General features: G+C 43.0%; 2 protein-coding genes across 2 annotated transcripts; one reads left to right on the top strand and one right to left on the bottom strand.

Moving 5' to 3' along the window:
* The first annotated feature begins 3,692 nt into the window (after positions 1-3,692).
* On the top strand, positions 3,693-11,353 carry LOC121920827 (RING finger protein 11-like). The gene is made up of 3 exons (XM_042448050.1): positions 3,693-3,941; positions 6,940-7,109; positions 9,604-11,353. The coding sequence occupies exons 1-3, from the start codon at positions 3,795-3,797 to the stop codon at positions 9,773-9,775; spliced, it is 489 nt and encodes a 162-aa protein (XP_042303984.1). The 5' UTR covers positions 3,693-3,794; the 3' UTR covers positions 9,776-11,353.
* Positions 11,354-15,485: 4,132 nt separating this feature from the next.
* Positions 15,486-22,437, bottom strand: TRIR (telomerase RNA component interacting RNase). Its single transcript, XM_042448051.1, has 3 exons — positions 22,131-22,437; positions 17,499-17,576; positions 15,486-16,454 (listed from the first exon to the last, which is right to left on the bottom strand). Exons 1-3 carry the CDS (start codon positions 22,389-22,391, stop codon positions 16,347-16,349), a joined length of 447 nt encoding a protein of 148 aa, XP_042303985.1. The 5' UTR covers positions 22,392-22,437; the 3' UTR covers positions 15,486-16,346.
* Between the last annotated feature and the right edge of the window lie 56 nt (positions 22,438-22,493).

The raw sequence follows: 22,493 nt of genomic DNA, 5'->3' as shown, positions 1-22,493 counted from the left end.
GACAAGTCCCACTTTCTCATCCTCCAGGGAAGGCATCAACAAACCCCCTCTGAAGAGACCCGCCAGGAAAACCCCATGATAAGGTCATCATAATAAAAAATTACTTGGAGGCAGACAACAACAGCATAGGTTCACCCCTCATTTTGTAGAATCTGGTTTCAAGTCTCATGTGGAAAACAAGACATTGTGTATTAATTGCTGCAGAACCCAGTTGCTGCATACAGATTATGTGTGTAGAGGTATATGTCTGGAGGAATAAGCAGCATTCATGACATTTTATGAAAGGTATGGAGCAAAGGATTAAGAACTGGGTGCAGTAAAACCAATCCACAATCAGAATACCCAGTGCATTCAATGGAATGTGGCCATGTGTTTGTAAGGGCCGCCACTTTCTCACAATTGGTAACTTTCTACCTGGCCCTGTGAGATGGTAAAGAGTGGAGCCTTGGGTAAAAGGTACTGCTTCCATATCTGGTTTTGCTTCTTCAGTTCTCAGTTAAAACCTTGAGCTTTGCAATAAGGATTAACAGGTTTGATGGTGGTATAGTGCTATTCTGTCAATTCACTGCACTTCCCTTGAATCTTGGCTGTTAGGGTTAAGCTGTATTTGCCATCCAGTTCACTGGGAGCTCCTACAAAAGGTCCAGGTTTTTACCAGAGTGATGCAGTAAACATGGCATCTGATTGGCATCAGACCAACTATTTCCTCTATGGTTTGTTCAGACTATCTCTTAGGTATGTTATCCTGCAATAATGTGAGCCGATGTAATGGTTTGAGCATTAAACTATAACTGGAGACTAGGGTTTGAATTCTGGCTCAGCCATATAACCACTGGATCACCTTGGACAAGTCACACACTCTCAGCCTCAGGATGGCAATGGCAAACATCCTCTGCAGAAATTTGCCAAGAAAACCCTGTGATAAGGTCTCCTTAGGTTCACCATGAGTTAGAAATGACTTGAAGGCACACAATAACAGTGTTATCCTGCATTCCCTTCCGTATGCTGAAATGGATGTTGAAACTATTGTCCCATGTCACTTGATACCATCTTGTGTGTTTAAGCATTTATTGTACAAGACATTATTTTTATTTATTTTATTTCATTTCATTTGTATGCCACCTTTTTCCCAGATGGGACCCAAGGGATCTTTTAAAAATAATATATTTATTAATTATTAATAAATAATCTTTGTACTCCACAAACAACACTCAAAAACAGTTTTGTCCCTTGTATCATGGACAAGTGACTCATTCATCTTACCGGTACCTCCACTTTTATTAGACTCTGTACAGTGCCTTACATGACTGACATACATAAAGTGGACTTTAAGCCACAAAACTGTATACTGTAATACATGTGTTAGTCTGAAATTTGTCTCAAGTCTCTTAATTGTTTTTATTGAATACTGAGTATCTACTGCAATTTGCCAAACAACCTCCTAATTTACTTTGCTCATTTAAACTATTGTGAGTAATGTTTTATGTATGTTATATTGGTATTTTAATACTGTTGTTAAGCTTCCTGAACTCAAGGGACCGATGTCTTAGCATGGAATAATTAATAAAAGAAGGTAGAAGTATAATAGTTGCCTAATGGTAAACTTAAATCGGCCAAAGTTGTGTAAAAATAGGTTAATAGATGCTTTGTGGACTGCACCTACTTTCATCAGCAAGCATGTTCTGTGCTGTGGCTGTCTGGATTGATTATATTTCTGCTATTCTCGTAACATTAATACTAACATTATGCCTAATACTGTACAGTACTATAGATTGGGAAGATTAATGCTAGGTAAATGTCATATATTACATTTCTGATGGGTTACCTAGCACTCGATGGTTTCTAGGATTCTTATACTGTGAAATATTGTTAGACCACAATATTTGATCAGACCTAGCATGGCATGTGTATGTCTCTAAGGAAGCAGTAATACCTAGGCCTAGGATCACATATCACAGAATAGTTATTGTTTAACTGAGATGCTATGCAGTCTTGCTTTGTTAATTTGTAAATACATTTGTAAATCTCAGAGGTTTGTGTATATAAGCCCCATGCTCCATTTTATAGTTGTAGATTATTTATTTGATTTATAAGGCACAATAATCTTGAGCCTTAGCAGTAGCAAGCAGCTATTCAGTTAACACTGCACCATTAATACTTATTGATGTCTGATTCTTTCTAAATTAGCCTTGTTCCAAGAGATGGGAATAGCCATGAGGAAGATGGGTGATGCTTCTGCCGCAATTATTTTTTGCAGTGTGATGAAATTCATAATACTGTATGTTGTAAAGTACAAACAGAGAGAGAGAGTGAATAGGTCCAAAACACACTGCAGAGGTAATCCAGTCTGAGACCACCTCAACTGCCCTGGCTCAATGCTAGGGAATTCTGGGAACTGGAGTTTTGTGAGGCATTTAGCCTTCTCTGTCAGAGAGCTCTGGTGCCACAATAAGCTACAGTTCCCAGGATTCCCTAGCACTGAGCCAGGGCAGTTAAAGTGGTCTCAAAGTGGATCATTTCTGCAGTGCGTTTTGGACCAATAGTTACCAAATGCATTGGAAGTTTCACTATGACTGGATTTTAGCTATTAAGATTTTGTGGCAGGAATTTAGATATTAGGAAATGGGAGTACACAAAAACAGTTGCAGAACATTTCAGCCTTCCTAGGAATTCCATCTCTGGACAGGAAAGTGGTCTTTGAACCAAAGGACAAACAAATCTACAAAGGAAGACTGGAAAGAGAAACAGCTGAATTAGAATATATCCACATACTAATCCATCTGCAGTGGGTTGAATGGGAACAATGGCTTCATGGCACACTATAGATAACTCTGGTTAACACAAGATCCTGGATTTTAGCTGCTTGTCCTTAATCTCAAATGCTCCTGCCCTCTTCCAGCCATGCCAGTTATTAATTTAATAGTGGTGCTTATTTCATTAAGTGTTTCCTTCAAAACCAACCTTTTTGTAAGAATTTGCTTGTGACAGACTACAGAGTGAATTAAATGGATGGAAGGTCATGAGCTGAACATTCGCTGGCTTTAGCTCCAAGGTGTCTGTGTATAACTGAATGTACTCCCAGGAAACATATCCACGTCAGCCATATCCTAAATTACGATAACATGAAGAAATCCACAAAACAGTGATACCTTTATGGGACCACCCAAAATGCACAAAATACTCGGTGCAAGCTCCTTCACCAGGCGAAATTTTAAAGGTGTAATGCCTTCCTGATGAAGAGGCTGGTGGAGCTTTGGAAGCTTGCGTCATGCATCCTGTGTGTTCTTAACCCCTTTGCTTGATGCAGGAGCCTGTGGAGCTCCCAAAGCCTGCACCGTGTATTTTAGGTCTTTGTAAAACGCCTTTCTTTCCCTGATGAGGAAGCCAGTGGAGGAGTGTTTGTAAACTCTGTGCCAGATGGAGGAACCTGTGGTGGAGCTTTCTGGCTGGCCTCAAGTCATAAAGGCAGCCTGCCCTGTTCTGTGGAATTGGGATGAATGAAAGTCCATCGCTAAGAGTAGCAGCAGCAGCAGCGCCTGCGCCTCTTTCCCTATTGGCCCAGACACAGGACGAGGGGCGCGTGCTCTCTCCCTTGGCGCCCCGCCCCCTCCGACCTCCGCGAGGAGGACGCGCTTCCCTCACTGCGCAGGCGCCGAGTCCCCCCCGCCTCCCGAGGCCGGCACTACACTTCCCGGCATGCCCCCTTCCCCGCCACCGCCTCCTCCGCCTCCATTCCGGAGCTGGCGGAGGAGGGAGGTTGCCCCTAGTCGGGCAGTGGCCCCGAGCGAGCGGGGATGGGAGGCTGCCTCTCCTCGCAGGCGGCGGACGACCTGTCGCTGCTCAACGACTCCACGGGCGACGGGGCCAGCCTGGGGCCTGGGGAGCCCACCCCTCAGCCGCCGCCGCCGCCGCCCGCCTCGGCCCTGCCGCCCCCCTACCAGGTACCTGAGTCAGGCCCAGGAGGGTCAGGTCCGCCGGGGATGGCCTTCTGTCCCAGGGGGGCTTTGATTGAGAGTTCCTGCATGGCAAGGCATGGGTGGCCCTTCTTGGGGTCTCCTCCACCTCTGTGATTCTATGGTTGCATCCACACTGGGGAAATAACCCGGTTTGGCATCATTTTAACTGCCCTGGCTCAAGGCTATGGAATTCTGGGAGTTGGAGTATGTTGCGGGGCCCAGAGCGGAGCTCCAGCTCCCAGAATCCCATAGCCTTGAGCCAGGCAAAGAGAAAGAGTTAAAGAGGCAGAGTGCTTCCAGGAGAGGCGTTCCCTTTTGCCCCTGGGCCCTGCCATCTTTATTTATTTGATTGGGGGGGGGTCTCAGACAAGGGGCTCCTTCTTCCCCAGGCAGCCTTCCTTGCTCCTCCTCTGCAGGAAAATGGGCTAGGAAGGAAAGAAGGGAGGGCCTGAGGAGGCGGAGGGCCAGTCCCTTGCCCCTTGCCAAGGCATTGCCTCTGAGCATTTAGAGCTGAGCTTGTGGTGGACATTGGAAAGAAAGGACTTGGAACTGTAGGGCTGCATCCACACGGCAGAAATAGTCCAGTTTGACACCACTTTAGCCTCCACGCCTCAGTGCTATGGATTTTGGGCAACGGTAGTTTGTTGTGGCACTTTGCTCTGGCACGACAAACTACCGTTCCCAGAATTCCATAGCACTGAGGCGCGGAGGCTAAAGTGGTGTCAAACTGGACCATTTCTGCAGTGTGGATGCAGCCCAGGCCACCTGAGGCAGAGGCAGCCTGATTTCAAAGGTCTGTCTGGGAAACAGAAAGTTGGCAAGGTGCTTTCTAAGAGCAAGGGCCACTTGTACTACCCATGAAAAGACACTGCGCACATGCCATTCTTTCCCCCTGAACAGATCAGTTGTGGTAAGAAAGCAGATGGGGGCAGGGAGGACATACAGCCGGGTTAGAAACAAAAGAGAACAGGGCTTGGACCCCTGGTTTGTTCTGTATTTGAGAGAGAGCAATTGCATTTATTAGTCTAGTTGGAAACACCCTAAAATCTCAATGCTCCCTCTGCTGTGAATTGCTTTACCTACAGTTTTGGGCGGGGAGCAGGAGTTGGAAGCGATATATCCAAGCTGCTCTTAGGGCACAATTAAAAATGTAATGTGTGAGTATTATAACAGGCTTGAAAATACATGAATACATTTGTCAGGAGTCCAGATCACTTGCAGTCCTTATCAAAAGTACACTGGTAGGAATGGCTCTCACACTAGACAATGTCAAACAAGCCTCAGTCAGTTTCACTGATTGTAAGGATAAAGGGCATGATTCAAATATAATAAAGCCATTTCAGATGCCTACGAGGAAGTGGGCATAGCATTTCCATGATCAGAGATGCTTCTCTAGCCCTGCTTGGCTGGATAGATAAAGTGAAAGCACAAAATCTGAGAAACTGGATGGGACTGTAGCTTCAAAAATGAAGTTGGACAGAAAGAAACTGTAGTGCAGATCACTCTGGGAAATGTTTGTGAAGGAGGCAAGGTTCTATGTCCCGCCTCATATGGCTTAGGCTGTATGTTTTCTCTTAGTGTCTGATGCTCTTGTACCCTTCCTATTGAATGTGCAGAAGACTGACACCAGCCTGTGATATCTAAAGAGGCTGAGTAAAGTTCTGATATGCTACCGTCTTTGTCAAACAAATGTCCTAGGACACACATGATAGTTTGGCCTCATGCTTCAAACAGTCATCCCCTGTACCTCTGAGCTTTGCTTTTTATGATATCTGAGACTTGTTTTGGAGCAATTTTATGTTTCTCCTGCATGTTGCCTTACTTGAAGGGCAGCATTCTTCAAAATGAAGAGGCCAATCTGTGAAGGAAGAAGAAGCTGGAAAGACTAAAGTAAAGGAGCTGGGCACCACTGTAGCCTTAATTGCAACTTTAAGGAAGGGATGAGCAATGCAAACAGTGTTTCATTTATACAAAGAGCAAAGGAATGGAATGAAACAATAGATTTTCATCCTTCTCAAAGTACCAGAGTGGACCTTACCAAAAGACTGAGTGAATTATTCACAGTAACCATTAAAAATCTCAGATTTGCTGCTGAAACTGATAAGTGACATATTAGTTAAATAAAAAGAAAGTATATGTAATTAATCACTACAGCATGTCATGAAGCCCAATAGCAGAGGGGGGTTTTTTTTGTTATTTTTAAAAGGTTAGATATACACATGAAGGTAGCTTTTGGTGGCAACTGCCTATTCAGAAGCAGCATACCCACAGAATGTCAGGTGATAGATAACAAAAATAGGAAGATTATGTCACTATCATGCTTTGCTGTTGAACATCTTGCAGCTTTTGGCTGGCCATTTGCAGACAAAATGTTGATCTCGGGAAGCTCTTGGTTTCAGTCAGTATTGTATAGCTCTTTAGTATCGCTAGCCACTAGAGACCAAGAATGAACACAGGGGAGAAAGACATAGTGGTGTGTGAAGGAACTGTAATATCTGTGTGCCAACACTATATATTACTGAACTACCTCTCAACCCAGTATTTTAGCTATACTCTCAGAGTGGGGTGTGGGTGGGAAACTTGAGTAAATTGGTCTTTCAAGGATCCTAAAACCTGAGCATGTAGAAAATGAACAAGCTTATAAAGCATGTGCAGATCACATTCTTCTTGATGAGTATAGGCTGGCTGAATCTTCTGGAAAAGCTTCAAATGCCAATCAAAAACATATAGTACTATGATTTAACCCCTCTCAAATACACACTGATGTTATCTGGCCATTTCAGTTCTGCATATACTCAAATGTTAATTATTTGTTTACATGTAAATATAGGGTGTTTAAAGATGGCTTCACTTGTCACATTTGAAGAAATAGGTTGAATTTGTAGATCATTTACTAGATTACTATTTGTGAATAACACCATTTGATTACTGGCTGATTATGACACTACCATAAACTCATCTAGTTGCTTTTCTGACTTTCCAGGAACATGCACCTATTCCTGTGTATCACCCAACACCCAGCCAGGCACGTCTTGCTACCCAGCTTACTGAGGAGGAACAGATCCGTATAGCTCAGAGGATTGGGCTAATTCAACATCTTCCCAAAGGAATCTTTGATCCAGGCTCGGAGCCATCAGAAAAGAAAATCAAAGAGTATGTTTTCTCCATGCAATGCTCTGTATTTATCTTGTTAGCTCAGGTTAAGTCCTGCAACCCCCCTCCCCCCAAAATAATTATTAGCTAGTGGATGCATAAATAGCCCTTGTATTTCATTGACTTGATGAGCAGCAAATTTGCTTTAAAAATATAACAGAAGTATATTGCGCTGAATCACTCCTGTCACAAAACCTATGGTACTTTCTACCCTAATGAAAAAAAATCACCTTTGTTCTAAGGCACTGTACTAGCTTGTACAGGCTAAGACATTCAAAAAGTAATTTATGTTTTACTTGTACAGTCGCCCCTCCGTTTTCATGGGGATCCATTCCAGACCCCCTGTGAAAATGGAAAATGCTGATATGTTGCTCGCGGGCAACATCCCATTTTGTCCCCTTCTGTTTGCTGCCAGCAAATGGGTGAGGGATGCGAATTTAAAGTTTATGAAAATGGAGGGGCAACTGTATTTGTGTATCCTATGCTATATTATAAAACGGGGTGGGAATCATGTAGAATTATTTTCCAGATGCAGTGTGTGCCTTCTTGAAGTTAAAGGTGCAGAATTCTTGAATTACTGTAGTGAGTACTTTAAGAAAAGGATAGAAAATTGCCTTAAAAGCTGGAAATGAGTAAAGTTGCTATAGAGCAAACTAGGATCTCAGGAAAGCTGGAAGGGCACTTCTAAAAGACCTAAGCGTGCACAAATTCTAGATACCCTCAGCAGGCTTGCATTCTGCATTTCTTAGCCTCAAGAATTAGATTTTGCTCATTTGTTCAACCAAAACATATAGGAAGGAAATAAATAAGCCCAGGTTGTTTTATGTCAGCAGTCTTAGGCAAAATAACTGGGCGTCCTCCAATGCAGGCCTAGTCACCTAGTGAGATGGAGGTGCACTTCTGAATCCATGATCTCTTCTTCCCATTCATGCTCATTCATGTTTCAGAAAGAGGTAGTGTGATGAGGCTAAGAAAATGTAGCTTGCCTAAGAATCTGAATACATGGCAGAGGTACAGCTTGAAACACAAACCCATTTGTTTGAACCCACAGGTTTCTCATTTAGAATCCCCACACTCAGCCCCCAAGATCCAGTCAATTTCTCTGTATGTACATGAACTCCCTATTTTTTATTTCCTCCATCAGGAAAACCCACAGGATTTCCTGTCCCTTTCTCTTACTCTGAAGAACCCTCCAAGCCTCTGTTTCTCTTTCTTTCCCCCAGTATTGGTTTACATTCCTGCACCAAGCCCTCTGTTTTTTCTGCTACACATTTGAGTCACCAACTTCTCACTTCCTCACTTTCTTTTCTCTCTTGGGGGGGGGGGGGGTTGGTTCCACTCCGGTGTGTGTTTTCTTCCTCTCTCATGCGTACACACACACACTTATTCCCTCCTGCTTCTAGCAGGCAGCAACAGAATCCATACTCTTTCCTTATTTTTCCCAAGCAGCTAGGAAAACTTCATAGTGAAGGATTGGCCTCAAACAGCGGCTATGCTTGCTTTCCTGTGAATGAATGCACGTGTTGCCCAGGGGTATGCTGAAGGTCAGCATTTTTCTGTGAGATGCTCCCAGATATTCCTTTTTTTTAAAGTTTAAAACTGTGAGTTATCAGTGTAACATTTTGCAGTAGGCAACATAGTTCATCCATGGGCACCACATTGCCTGCTCCCAACCTACTCTGGGGAACTTGTGGTTATCTGGATGTTGTTGGATTTCCAAATCCCATCAGCTCCATCCAGCAGCCATTTGCTAGGATCAATGGAAACTGTAGTCCTAACATATGGAGGGCCACAGGTTCCCCAACTCAGCGAAGCAAACTCATTTTTTGTTTGATTCCTCCTGTAGCCCAAACAACATGCCCAAAACAAGAGCTAAATATCAGACTTGTAGAAATCTCAAGGTTAAAAACAATTACACTTGGTTGAGAGAAAAATCTAGTGAGGACCGTAAATATTCAGTGGGCAAAGAATTATGACTGTTGGGGGGAAATATAGTCAGCCCTTTATTTTTGCGGGGGATCTGTTCCGCCCCCTCTAAAAAACGGAGGCTCACGCATACTCAAGCCCCATAGGATTGAATAGGGTGTGCCCCAGGGTGCGCACAGCATTGAAAATATTGGAGGTCGTCCCTCCGCTGATATTCAAGGTCCCGGATCTCAGACCCATGAGTTAGGAGGGGCAACTGTAGTTAGAGCAGGGGTAGAATGGTATACCCTAGGAACAGACTGGCAAACTTAACAGAAGGGAGTATAGCCCTGTGATGCTGCTACATTGGGACATCATTTGGATGTCATATAAACTGCGCTCAACCAAGAAATACTGGGGCCTGTAGCATTGTTTGAGAGAAATGTAGGGTAAGATGGTGCATGGCTTATTCTTCAATTGCATAGCTGAACTTGCCATAGAATGCATGAAATGTGAGGGGGATGTGTTAAAGCCATCTTGGGGTCTTTATACTAACGAGCCCATTTTTTTTTCCTCCTCCGCACTCCAGGTGTGTGATCTGCATGCTGGATTTTGTATATGGAGATCCCATCCGGTTCCTGCCCTGCCTGCACATCTACCATGTACACTGCATTGACGACTGGCTGATGCGATCATTCACTTGTCCCTCTTGCATGGAGCCAGTTGATGCAGCTCTACTGTCCTCCTATGAGACTAACTGAGGTGGCTGTGTGCCCTGCTCTTGTTAATGCTTCCAGGAAGCGGTTGTGTGGGGGGCTGAGAAGCAGCATGCTATTATTTGCACACTTCTGGGATACACCAAAGAATCATATGGCATAGAACCTGCTCCCAGCCCCAAGGATAACACACAGCCATTCAGGTTCGCTGACTGTAATAAAGGCTGATGTGTCATATTTGAGCATTGTATGCAGGGGGAGGATGGCAAGGCTGGAGCTGTCCTTCCATTCCACCCATATTTTTTTAAAAAAGAAGATTGCTGTTTGAAGCTATTCCCCTGCCACATACTGAATCTGCAAGTACATTTTTCCTAGGGTACTGCATGGGACTTTTAAACTATTACCCCTGCTACCAGTGATGAAAACTTGACTCTCATAGGAAACATCTCGGACCTTTAAGTCTAAAGGGAGTTGTGGCAGAATAGGGTGGGGAGTTAAAAGTTGGTAATGTTTGGATGTTTCTTTTCAGCCTTCTCCCTTTCACCCTACAAAGAGAGTAGTGCTTCACTGAAATAAGGCAGCAGCTTTGTTTAGATCTTGACCATTATGGGAGGATTTCCCCCCAGTTGGAGCCATGTTGAAGTGGAGGAAACCAGCCTATCGCCTTCCTTTGTGGGGTAGCATGGGACAGGGACATTGCTGTGACAGGAGGCTGATTTGATCCTGTAGCTTCAGAGGCAGAGTGCTTCTGTTTAAAGGTTGGTGTTTCAGCTGAGAGTGAAGGAGACTCTTCCCTTGCTCTCTTCTGCTTTTAAAGTTTTTTTTTTCTCAATTAGGAGGGGAATTTTTATCCATTCTGAGATGCAGCATGGCACTTCTGAAGACTTTATGGCACAAGCAGATTCCCTGCTAACATACTCAAGTTTATATCAATCCACAGCATCAGTATGTTTTATCTGGTCACATGAATAGATGAGAGTTAGAGGGAACAGAATGTTTTTCCACTCACAATTATCATTTGACTGCAGTTAAGTGGATTTTGAGGGAAGTCTCTCACCAGCCTTTTCTCTTGGTGACTCTTCACAACCACACTATTGACACTTAGATTTCTTGGCATGCTTATAACGTGAGATGGGCAAGTATCTTGTAAATAACAATTTTTAATAGAAAGTTGTTTATTCAATACAGTAAACACCCATTCTATAGACTGTGGGTAAAAGCGTATGAGTACACTTTTAAAAAGGGTGAAGGAATTTTGCTTGTTATCTGTTTCTTCTGTTCGCCTTACACCACTTCAAGTGAAGACTTGTCCCATAGGAAACTGCTAGTGCAGTCTATTAATTAGTGCCATGCAGCTAGCCCACTATTTGGAAAAGCTTCTTAGTCATGCTCTGTTTATTGCCTTGCAAGTGGAGAAGCGTGAAAGTGCTTTTCTGATTATGTATTGTCCTTAACAAGGATCTAGCACTTGAGAGGAAAACTAATGTACATTGCATTCAAATGGAAATAAAATAATTGCCTACAGTCCTTTGGACTATGTATGTGGGATAAGGCAACTGCTCAGTTCCCTTCCATCAACGTTTCAACTGAAATAAATGTGAGCAGAACCTGCCAAGGAAACTACTACTTGTCAACATCAGCTATTCTGGTTTTTGTTTTTGTAATCCAAAGTTGAAATAGGGGATAATTTCTTATCAAGAGTCAGAATTAAGGGCTAGTCAAAACTAGTCAAGTTACGGATAATTTTAGAGTAATGAGATTCTGTGCCAAAACTTCAAGCCATCCTCTGGAACCCATCCTTCATTTCTTTTGACTCAAGAATGCCTATCATGCTCTTGGGAGCATGTGGGGCACCCACATCATGATTTAGAGAAGAAGGGCTTTTTTCAACAAAGAGAAAAGATGGGGACATAGGAGGGTTACATGCAACCCATGGACCACATTTTCTCTATCCCTTTCTTGGGGGGAATTGCTAGGGGTTGAATAATAGCAGTGGCAAGGCCAGCCTCAAAAAATGAGTTCAGATATTTTTTCCCCTCTTCATTTTCATTATCCAACAAAATACAAAATTTGCAACCAGTGATACCTTTATTGGGCCAACTCCAAAGCTTCCCTTATTTCCAGCTTGCAGTGACTGACGAATCCAACGGACATGCTATGTGCCCAAGTCCTGCCTTTGAAATAAAGCTACAGAAACTGTTCGGGGTTTGATGAGCATTGAGATAAAGACTTTAGTACAGATCCCTGAGTTTTCAAATGTCTGTTCTCTCCCTGAAAATAGTCTTAGCTGTGTGCATCATATAGACAAAGACTCTTGATCAAAGTAGCCACAAAATATAACATAAGAATGTAGGCATAGGTCACAATGTATTGCTTAAGATGGCTGTCCTCAAGGATAGGAAATACCTTACTGTGTTTCGCCTTACTGCCCTCCAACTATACTCCTCATTCTCCTCCTGGAGCTTTGATCAAATTCTCTGAAAGTATGGAAGAAGCTAGAGGGTGTGTCTCTACAGGTACAATGGCCACCCATGTTATGGGGAGAATAAGAGGAAACTGCAAAGACAATTTCGCAGAATGTTATTAAGTGTTCTTTCTTTGCAGGCCCAGCTTAGTGCCCAATATCAAAGATGCTTGCTGGAAATTACATTTTTCCCCCCTCTGGTAATTCAGTCACCCAAACTAAGTGATGAAATTCTTCCGTACAATCACATGGCCTCTGTTGGTACCAACTACATACAGTCATTTCTAGCTCTTTTGCTTACTGATACAGGACAGGAAAGTGGGGAGAATATAAAAGCTAGACAGGGGGAACAGGTAGACAAATCCCAGGCATCTCTGGTCAAAAACAGCAGATTCTGATAAAGATCTCTTACCTAAACTCTCTTGCAATAAAAAAAGTAATACACTGGAGAAGTCATTGGCCTGACAGTTTAGGACAGCTTCATATGTAAAACATAAAGCTATTTAGGTACATAAAACATGAGGTAATCTCTTGCCAATTAGTATAAAGATTACAAGGAATTTACAAAGAATGCAAAAGAGAGAATATGCTCTGGAAAGAACATCTAGAAAAATAAAAACGAATGAACAGTTTGACCAGAACTTGAAAGTGAGGTGCTAACATAATTCTTTGTGACACTATTTTTGAAATAATTAGGTTTTCAAAATTAATTTTAAAATTTTCAGTCAAAACAAGGCAATTGCTATTAAATGGGAGGATCCCCCCATGACTGGTAGTGTTTACTCAGAAATGCTTTCAGAACGGTTGGCTCTTTGAACAGGAGCAACACAAAACTGACAAGGGTACAATAATGTGTTATGAGTAACACATTTCTTGCAAAAAATATTTAAATATTACATTGTGTTTTAAAAGAATAATTCCAAGCCTGAGTTTAAATCATGTGAAAGGATCTATATTTTCATATTCTAGCTGCTATCATAAGTAAATTGTCCCTTTCCTACTTGCAGGCGTAGATATGCACTTGCCTGCTTGAATCAAGTCATACCAGAGACACAGTTTAAACTGAAGTAGTGGAACTATATTTGTGTGTTCAAATATAGCTGGAAAAATAAGAATACAGATCACTCTTGCAATTCATGTTTTTGGAGTAATTATTCTAAATGGAGATAGAGAAATTAAGCACAGAAAGAGGGGAGACAATAACTACCATGTATTACCCAAAATAGAATCATATTTGGAAGAGACCACAAGGGCCATCCAGTCCAACCCCCCTGCCATGCAGGAAATCACATTCAAAGCATCCCCGACAGACGGCCATCCAGTCTGTGTTTAAAGATCTCCATGGAAGGAGACTCCATCGCTCTCCGAAGAAGTGTGTTCCACTGCTGAACAGCCCTTACTGTCAGGAAGTTCCTACTAATACTGAGGTGGAATCTTTCCCTGCAGTTTGCTGTTCTCCGGAGCCGCAAAAAACAAGCTTGCCCCCTCCTCAATATGACTTCCCTTCAAATATTTAAACAGGGCTATCATATCACCTCTTAACAGATAATCTTTTAGTATGTGATTCCATTTCAGCTCTTCTTCATTTATCTTCCAAACTCCTGTCCCATAAACAATAAAGGAAACTTGTATTTTAAATAGCTCTGTTTAAGCAACCATGGATGTAACACAGACATGTGACTATGAGAAGCAAACATTAACACTATGTTTCATGCGAAGTAGTTCCCTTTACACCATAAAGTAGTGGTGGGAATTCTGTTGCCCTCACGCTGTTGAACTTCAAGTATCATCAGTCTAGCCAGTACAAAGTTTGGGATGCATGGATTGGCAGTCCGACAGCTTCTAGAGCACTACATAATTCCCAGCCCTGCCACAAATAAAGGGAAAAAATACTTGTCTATGATTTTTGGATGCAATATTTATGAACAATGAACAATTCCATAATAGCTTTATGGGCATCAGTAAGACTCTAAAGAAACATACTGAAAACAAGAGATGGCTGACAAAAGAAATCCACAACAAATTTTTATTTTAAAAAGCTAGTATTAAGAATAATTATCAGTGCTCAAAGCTGGGCTGTGGTGGTCAAAAACAATAAAGAAGGGAACCTAATGAAATACAGAACAAAGCAGCAAACTGCCGCCCCTTTATAGCAGGCTAGCAACCAGATAACCGTGAAAGATTGAAAGCTTCTGAGCTGCTTCAGGTTTTCAGTGGCAAGCAATCTCATATGACAATTCTGAGTCCTTCAAACATTACCTCATATTGAATGCACTACAGGTGCAAAACTGTGATTATTTCCTTAAGCCTCAACATGCACTTATTAAGAATGGCAGAAATAGGCTCCTGCATGCACACAGTTATACATGCAAAAGGTTTTCCCAAATGGCCAAGGTTACCAATTCTGCTGAAGAGCCCACGTACCTTCACACTTACACACACACACACAGAGTCCTTTCCCATATTTTCTTATAAATATGTGACTGCAGACACAGCATACTACTTCCCAGATATTCAAAAGGAAGGTTCTGAAGACACCTCAAGTTGGATGAAATCCCAGCAATAGTGCACATTAAAAAGCACTGTTTTCACTACCTCAAGTATCCTACATAAGTACTAAAGCTGTTCTGATTTGTAGAAAGTGGTAACTTTCAGAAAGAAGGAATTGTTACATAAAGATTTGGCCTACATGCTGATCAATAAAACTTTTAAATTTAATATCCATTTAGGAACCTTCCAGATGGTAACAGTGAACCTCAGCAGGTCTCCCTTCAGTGTAAAAATCATTTCATATAACTACCACATATTTAGTGCAGCTCTATAGTCAGGTAGTTTAACTGTATTCTCCCTGACTCAAATAGCTCACCTCATTAAAGCGAGATTGCACAAATAGGAAAAGATTTCAGTGTGAGCCCAAACTGTTTTTCAGCACAAAAATCAATTGCCAAAAACTAGACTATGATCTCAATAGTAGTTTCAGTTCTTTACTTCAGTCCAACTGCTTAGAATGTACTGAGGCCTTTATTGAAGTTGTTAATCTTAGTTGCTCTCCATGACAGAATCTACATCATTTACGAGGGTTTAAATTTCAGCTCTATCTTGTAGAAGCTGATGAATCAAATTGGAGATACTTTTTAGGAAGGAAGGAAGGACCCATGCATGCAACAAACATATTCCCAAACTATGATCCCCAGTTTTAGGGGTTAACAACCCAAGAACTTTGGCCACAAATTTCAGGACTAGAAAGGGGACTTTTTGGGGTTAAGGGCACAAAAAGGGAGTGGGTGCTATATGCACCCACTCCCTTTTTATGTTCTTAGTGTATTCTAAGTGTTTTGTGTTCTTATCTGGAGTTCTATTCACCCCAGGGCATGTTTGTAGTAATTTTTGTCAGTCTCTCCAATACATAGCACTTGTTTTGGTGCAGACCAAGCTTCTCCTTTCTTAGCTAGCAGGTTGGCAAAATCATCTCCACTTTGAGATTAGAGCATGCATAGCAGGAGGCCAGAAACAAGCTTAAGCAGCAGCAACTGCAATTAATGACAAAACCACATAGCCCACTGCAATATATAGTAAAACAGGGCAAGAACAAAAGAGCAAGGGCAAAAATGCAGTCACGGAACTGCAAGATACTAAGCGTACCAACAAGCCCAGCACCGCTTATCTTTCATCATGGACAGATAATTATAACAAAGTGCTCTGGGGTTACTACTGCCTGCAGTGTGGATTGGCTAGTTGTGAGCATTTTAAATTCTCCTTCAAACATCAACTGATAATGTATTTCCAAAGATGCAGGCTCCTAGCTTATCCAAGGCGGAATCTTCAGGGGTGTAAAGCAAAGGCTCAATGCTAAAAAATTTGCCAGCAAGACACATTGCCTGGTGATTGAGGGAGACATGTCAGGCCAATTCCACTATTTGGGGGTTACAAATTAAAAAAAAATCTTGTAACTAAGTCAAAGTTCTTAGTTCTCAGAAGAAAGAAGAGGCAAACAACAAATGAACCAGTGAAGGAGGCTCTAAATTCCCAAATATAAAAGTATGGCAAGTCATTTGCTGCCATGGCAGCATTCAGTCAGTGGGGCAGAGCTATTCTCCTTTGATGTTTTAAATAATTATGTACATCAGAAACAGTCCAGGTTGGAGATGAAAGTTATTTCACCAAAGGGCGAGTTTTATCATCATCACTGCACTGGTGGGCTTTATATTTTTTCACTTCAGCCATATACTTGGCCCATGCATCTCCTTTACTTGTCAAAACCTACAAAAGAAGAAAAGAAAAGCAAGTACGAAAAGTTAGATCTGGAAAATACCTGCATTCACAAGGATAACATATTCAGAGTGCCAACTCTCACAAGTATCAGTCAAGAAGGGCCAATGAATTCTAGGACAAAGACTGCTTTACTGTAATTGAGGTGATCCAGGTCCAAATCTCTGCTACGTCAAGAACTTCACTGTGGAACCTTGGATTACCATATCTCAGCCTAACCTATCATATAAGGTAGCTGTGGGGACAAAACCAAGGTAACTCCATGTATATTGCTTTGATTTCCTTAAGAATTAAATATATTTTACAAGCTCTTTTAATAAGGAAGTGTTAAGTCCTCTTGATAGCATGGTTCCTTCTTACCAAAAACAGAACACCTGCCCTGGCCTCCTACTTTGTTGCAACTAGAACAGGTGAAATACAAATAAGTGTTCTTCTGTTGATCCTACAGGAGTCCTGAAGGACTTTGATGAGTGAAGACTAGGAGACCAGCGTGAGTTTCTTTACAGCATTACTTGCTAATCCAAGGGATGCAGAAAATGTAAGCAATGTAACTGCACCCTCACTCCCTCTCCTCTTTTCACAGCGTTATCCAAGATAGGAAACAGATAACCCTCCAGATGCTGCTGAAGTGCAATTCCCATCAAGCTTCACCATTAGTTATGATGGTAAATAATGATGGAACTTGCAGTTCCACAACATCTGGAGGAACACACATTGAGTGCAAAGGAGCAATCCACAATCCTTTGTATTATATCCTTTGGCACCAGTTCCTGAGGCAGTGCTGAGCAAAGTGAGAATGAAAAAGTTTGAAAGTCCCCAGTGGCTTTCCACAACCACAAAAAATACCAATATTTCTAAACATGAGAAAGTAAAACAAACAACAACTTCAATGTCAAACTTAGGAAGAAGGGCCTTAGTTTCACCTTCCATTTTTGCTTAAATGGACACCAAGGGACTGCTGCCCTCAACTGAGCTTGTTAGAAACCTGCCAGCTAGCTATTTTGCACACATGCCACAAAGCTTATAACAACTTACCTCATCCTCTGTCTTTTGTTTCTTGGCTACCACTCCTGTCTTCAGGGCTAGCTTGCTGCCCCCTCTCCGCTTGCCCACCTGGGTGAAGGGATAGAAGACTGCAACCGTTATACGAGCCTGGGAGCTGCAAGGGGAATGTTGCCCACTATATAACGGTATAGGGAGTCCTTCAATTAGATCATCTTAGCTCGCCATCACACCTGTCAGTCAGTACAGAGCTGCCGAGCGTTACCTACACCGTTGTGCTAGGAGGGTAAAAGGGCACCTTAGCAGTGTTCTCCAAAACATCTGTACAATTATGCCCAAACATGAAGAAAAAAAACATAACAAGTAACAAGAAAGGGAAATATTCTGAATTATTTCAAGACTCGCTGCCTGTTAGGACTCTCATGAAACTGTCACTCACACTCTCCTTAAACATCACAGTCTTCAGTATACATTAATTAGATTTATTTTCTCATAATTAAGAGGGTAATCAAATTAGAAAGCCCAATCCAACACTGAATTGTAAATAGCTAAACAAATATATGACTAGTGCATATGCACGCTAATGTCATCCGACAGCTCTTCCACACTGCAGAAATAAAGCAGTATGACACCACTTTAACTGTCTTGGTTCTGTCCTGTGGAAGTCAGTCTGTAGATTTGTAGTTTGGTGAGATATTCAACCTGGTCGGTCAAAGAGCACTGGTGCTTCACCAAATTAGAAATTCCAGGTTTCTGTAGGATAGAATCATGGCAGTTAAAATGGTGTCAAGCTGCTTTTTTCAGCAATGTGGATACACCCCACCAAACTGTGTGACCTCCATTGCTAACAGTATTATATACTGTAACTCCTTTTGACAACAGTACCTGAAAGCTGCTAGAATTTTCAATGATTGTTCTAAGAAATGAAACTATCAAACCTCAGAAATGAAAAGGATGCACGCAAAGTGTTTGTAAAGAAAATGTGAATGTATACAGGCATTCTGGGGTTAAGGGCACAAAAAAGGAGTAGGTGCTATATGCAGATTGATAGCCATACCTTCCCCATGTTAAAGAGTGAGAAAAGTGGAGTTCCAATTGTTACTAAGAGATAGTATAAACCCTGCTTGCCTCACACAACCTTACACTGTATAACCCTAAGTTCTGCTTATCCACTTCCCTAGTAGTATTTCATACACTACAAACTCAAAGGTTCCCTCATCTATGTATTTCAATACATTTTGTAAGACTGGAAACAAAAATTGCTTATTTTACCACTCTTGTGCTGCAATCCTATGCATACTTACCTGAAAGTAAGTCTTACTGAATCAAAAAAGCCTTACATCTGACTAGACCTGCATAGGATTGTGCTATTATTCCAATAAAATCCTGAATAAAGTCCCTTCTCCAGTTACTGTTGGGTAAGATTAAAAGGCAATTCAGCTTATTTTGAAAACTTTGGGCCTTAAAGCTGAAGATTTCACAACTATTCACACACACACAAAAAACCTTGCTTATGCTAGATAAAGAAGCTATGAGAGCTATTCAGTTGGAATTGATCAGACAGCAATGTCTCTTAGAAAATTATTTTGATATAACTACATACTAGCAGCTCACCACAAGAGTTCATTTATCTTAGTTTCTTAGAGCATAAAATCATGTTTCTGTGAGTGTAACAGGCAGTTTTTTTTAAGACAGCTAGAACAAAATATGATGCTGCACCATATACTGTACATAAGAGATGACAGAAAATATTTCACATTCTGAATCCAATCTGAATACATACACTATGCTGCATGCCATGCTGCACTGACAACTTTTGATCATCAGAAGAAGAAAAAAGCCCTTTTCTTCAAACTCTTAATAGACTTGCTACCCATCACAACCACCACTTCCAAGTTACAATGCCACACAGAAAATGATAGAAAGAGACTTCTAAATTAGTTGGAATGTTTTTGCTCTACTGAATAGTTTTGACTTCCTGAAACAAAGAACAGTAGCCAATTCTCTTGTGGAATAACAGCACACCCTTGAAAATTAGATGCAGTGACAATAATAGGAGTTACTTCTGTTTTTTTCAGTTTGTTCAGTTTTTCTCTTCTTGTTCTGAAGTAATGAAGTTAATAAATAAGTATGATTTTGAAGACTCACACTGGGGTCTCTGATACTAGCAAAATCCTATCAGGGACAATGCTTATAGGAGCATCTCAAGGCTGCTTGCTGCCAGGTCCGTTTTTACCTCATATCAATGTGAATAAATGTATCAAGAACATTACTGTCCATAGTCGTCACTAATGTTTTTGTATGAAGCCGTTTTATTTCTTGCACAGTTCTTTGTTTTAAACAAAAACTGACTTGGGGTAAGGATGAATACACATGAACCACCCCAACTAGGCTCCTATAACGGAACCTTCAAAACTTTGTTGCTTTTATACATAATGAATAATTTGTTTTTGCTGTGTGCCTTCAAATTGTTTCTGACTTATGGAGTGCCTCAGGAGAACCTATTGTGGGGTTTTCTTGGCAAGATTTGTTCAGAGAGGATTGGCCTTTGCCTTCCCCTGAGGCTGAGAGAGTGTGTCTTGCTCAAGGCCACCCGTGGGTTTCATGGCCAAGCTGGGAATCGAACCCTGGTCTCCAGAGTTGTTGCCTTCCCCATAGACTTTAATTTTATAAGGGAAAAGACAGAATTCAAAGATATAGCTGTGTTAGTCTGTAGAACCAGTATGTAGAGAAATCCTGTAGCACCTTTGAGACTCACTGAAAGAAAGAAGGTGGCAACACGAGCTTTTGTAGATTTAAGTCTACTTAAGTCTATGAAAGATGTATCTGAAAGTAGACTTAAGTCTACAAAAGCTCCTGCTGCTAACTTCTTTCTTTCAGTGAGTCTCAAAGGTGCTACAAGATCTCTCTTGCTATTCCTATGGCGAAGGATCATGGGAATTGGCGTTTAAAACATCTGGAGGGTACCAGGTTGGAAAAGGCTGGCTTAGTGTCTGAACTATATTGACTCATAGGAACAGAGGTAAGGAACAATAAATATGGGAAGAGATGTTCAGGGAAAGATGACAGTGAAAGCAACTGTGAACCATGCGAAAGAGAATTCAGAGATACAGCTGTGTTAGTCTGTGGAGTTAGTATGTAGGGAGGTCTTGTGACACCTTTGAGACCCACTGAAAGAAAGAAATTGGCAGTGTCAGTTTTCCTAGACTAAAGGTCTACTTCCTCAGATGCATATGCAGATGCAGAGAGTGGGCTGGCCCAGTGCCATCAGGGGCTAGCCTGAAGACAGAGGCTCCTCCCTCCCTAACTGTCATCTTTCGGCCTCTGAGGGAGAGAGAAGGCTGGCCCAGTACCATCAGGGGCTAGCCTGAAGACGGAGGCTCCTCCCTCCCTAACTGTCATCGTTCGGCCTCTGAGGGAGAGAGAAGGCTGGCCCAGTACCATCAGGGGCTGGCCTGAAGACAGCGGCTCCTCCCTCCCTAACTGTCATCTTTCGGCCTCTGAGGGAGAGAGAAGGCTGGCCCAGTACCATCAGGGGCTGGCCTGAAGACAGAGGCTCCTCTCTCCCTAACTGTCATTGTTCGGCCTCTGAGGGAGAGAGAAGGCTGGCCCAGTACCATCAGAGGCCGGCCTGAAGACAGCGGCTCCTCCCTCCCTAACTGTCATTGTTCGGCCTCTGAGGGAGAGAGAAGGCTGGCCCAGTACCATCAGGGGCTAGCCTGAAGACAGCGGCTCCTCCCTCCCTAACTGTCATCTTTCGGCCTCTGAGGGAGAGTAGGCTGGCCCAGTTCCATCAGGTTAGCCTGAAAGAAGCAGAGCCCTCCCTCCGGTCCATCTGCCTTGGTCCAGGCCTCAGAGGGAGAGAAGAATGCTGGACCTGATTCCCTCCCCCCCCTCACCATTCCCTTCTCCTTTTGTGTCATGTCTTTTAGATTGTAAGCCTGTGGGCAGGGAACTGTCTGTTATCCCCTCTATTGTAAACCACTCGGATTCCCAGTGATTGGGCGGTATATAAATAAAACCTATTATTATTATTATTATTACTTTCTCAGATGCATATTATTATTATTTCAAAGAGATAGCCCTGTTAGTCTGTGGAGTGAGTATGAAGAGAGCTCTTGAGCACCTTGAAAGAAAGAAGCTGGCAGCATGGGCTTTCCTAGACTTGAGTCTACTTCATCTGAGGCTTCATCTAATGCGTATCTGAGGAAGTGGAGTGAAGCCTAGGAAAACCCCTGCTCCCCCTTCTCTCTTCCAGTGAGGGTGAAAGGTGCCACAAGAGCTCTCTACAAGGGAAGAGGTCCCGCTCTCCCTCCGATGCCAGGGCAAGAAGAAGGGCCCTTGGAGAGAAGGGCCACTGGCCCTGATCCCCTTCCCCTCCTTCCCCTTCTGTGTCTTGTCTTTTTAGATCGTGAGCCTGAGGGCAGCAGGGAAATGTCTAAATAGCCCTCTGTGAGGCGCCCCGAGAGCCTTGAGGCCTGAAGAGCCCGCGGGGTGTAAGCAGCGTCAGTGAAGAAGCAGGGAGGGGCCCCAGAGGCAAGGGGCGAGCGCTCCAGAGCCGAGGGATCTCTGCCTCCAGGAAGGAGGAGGAGGAGGAGCAGAGCAGAGGAGGAGGGAAGGGGAGGGAGGGAGGAGAGGAGAGGGGTCAGTGGCCGGATCCCTTACGAAGCTGAGGGCGCTCCCGATCCGCTTCTTCCCCGGCGGCTCCTGCTCCTCGGGAGGCTCCGCTTCCTTCGCCTTCTCGGCCTCGGCTCCGCTCCTCCCGCTCCCCGACGACGCCGCTTCCATCCGCCGCTTGAAGAGCTCGAGGAAGGAGCCGTCGTTGGCGAAGACGTTCACGCCTCCTCCGGGCCCGGGCCCCTCGCCGCCGGGGCTACTGCTGCCGCTGCTCCCGCCGCCGCTTCCTTTCCCTTGCGCCGCCGCCATTTTGCGCCGCCCTCACTGGACGCGCCCCGGAAGATGGCAACAAGCGGACACCGCGAAGCACTTCGGGAAAGCCGGCGTTGCCTGGCAACCCGCGCACCTCAA

Source organism: Sceloporus undulatus, chromosome 2 (genome assembly GCF_019175285.1).
Source record: "Sceloporus undulatus isolate JIND9_A2432 ecotype Alabama chromosome 2, SceUnd_v1.1, whole genome shotgun sequence".
NCBI classification, from domain to species: domain Eukaryota; kingdom Metazoa; phylum Chordata; class Lepidosauria; order Squamata; family Phrynosomatidae; genus Sceloporus; species Sceloporus undulatus.
The sequence above is the reverse complement of the archived record's forward strand: the minus strand, read 5'-3'. Positions and strand labels throughout refer to the sequence as shown.

Bases quoted from the DNA above. Each gene is read 5' to 3' on its own strand.
- LOC121920827 (XM_042448050.1), top strand. From the start codon at position 3,795: ATGGGAGGCTGCCTCTCCTCGCAGGCGGCGGACGACCTGTCGCTGCTC. The intron at 3,942-6,939 runs GTACCTGAGTCA...CTGACTTTCCAG, and splicing joins CCCTGCCGCCCCCCTACCAG to GAACATGCACCTATTCCTGT. The intron at 7,110-9,603 runs GTATGTTTTCTC...TCCGCACTCCAG, and splicing joins TCAGAAAAGAAAATCAAAGA to GTGTGTGATCTGCATGCTGG.
- TRIR (XM_042448051.1), bottom strand. From the start codon at position 22,391: ATGGCGGCGGCGCAAGGGAAAGGAAGCGGCGGCGGGAGCAGCGGCAGC. The intron at 17,577-22,130 runs GTAAGGGATCCG...CCCTTCACCCAG, and splicing joins TCGGGAGCGCCCTCAGCTTC to GTGGGCAAGCGGAGAGGGGG. The intron at 16,455-17,498 runs GTAAGTTGTTAT...CTTCTTTTGTAG, and splicing joins AACAAAAGACAGAGGATGAG to GTTTTGACAAGTAAAGGAGA.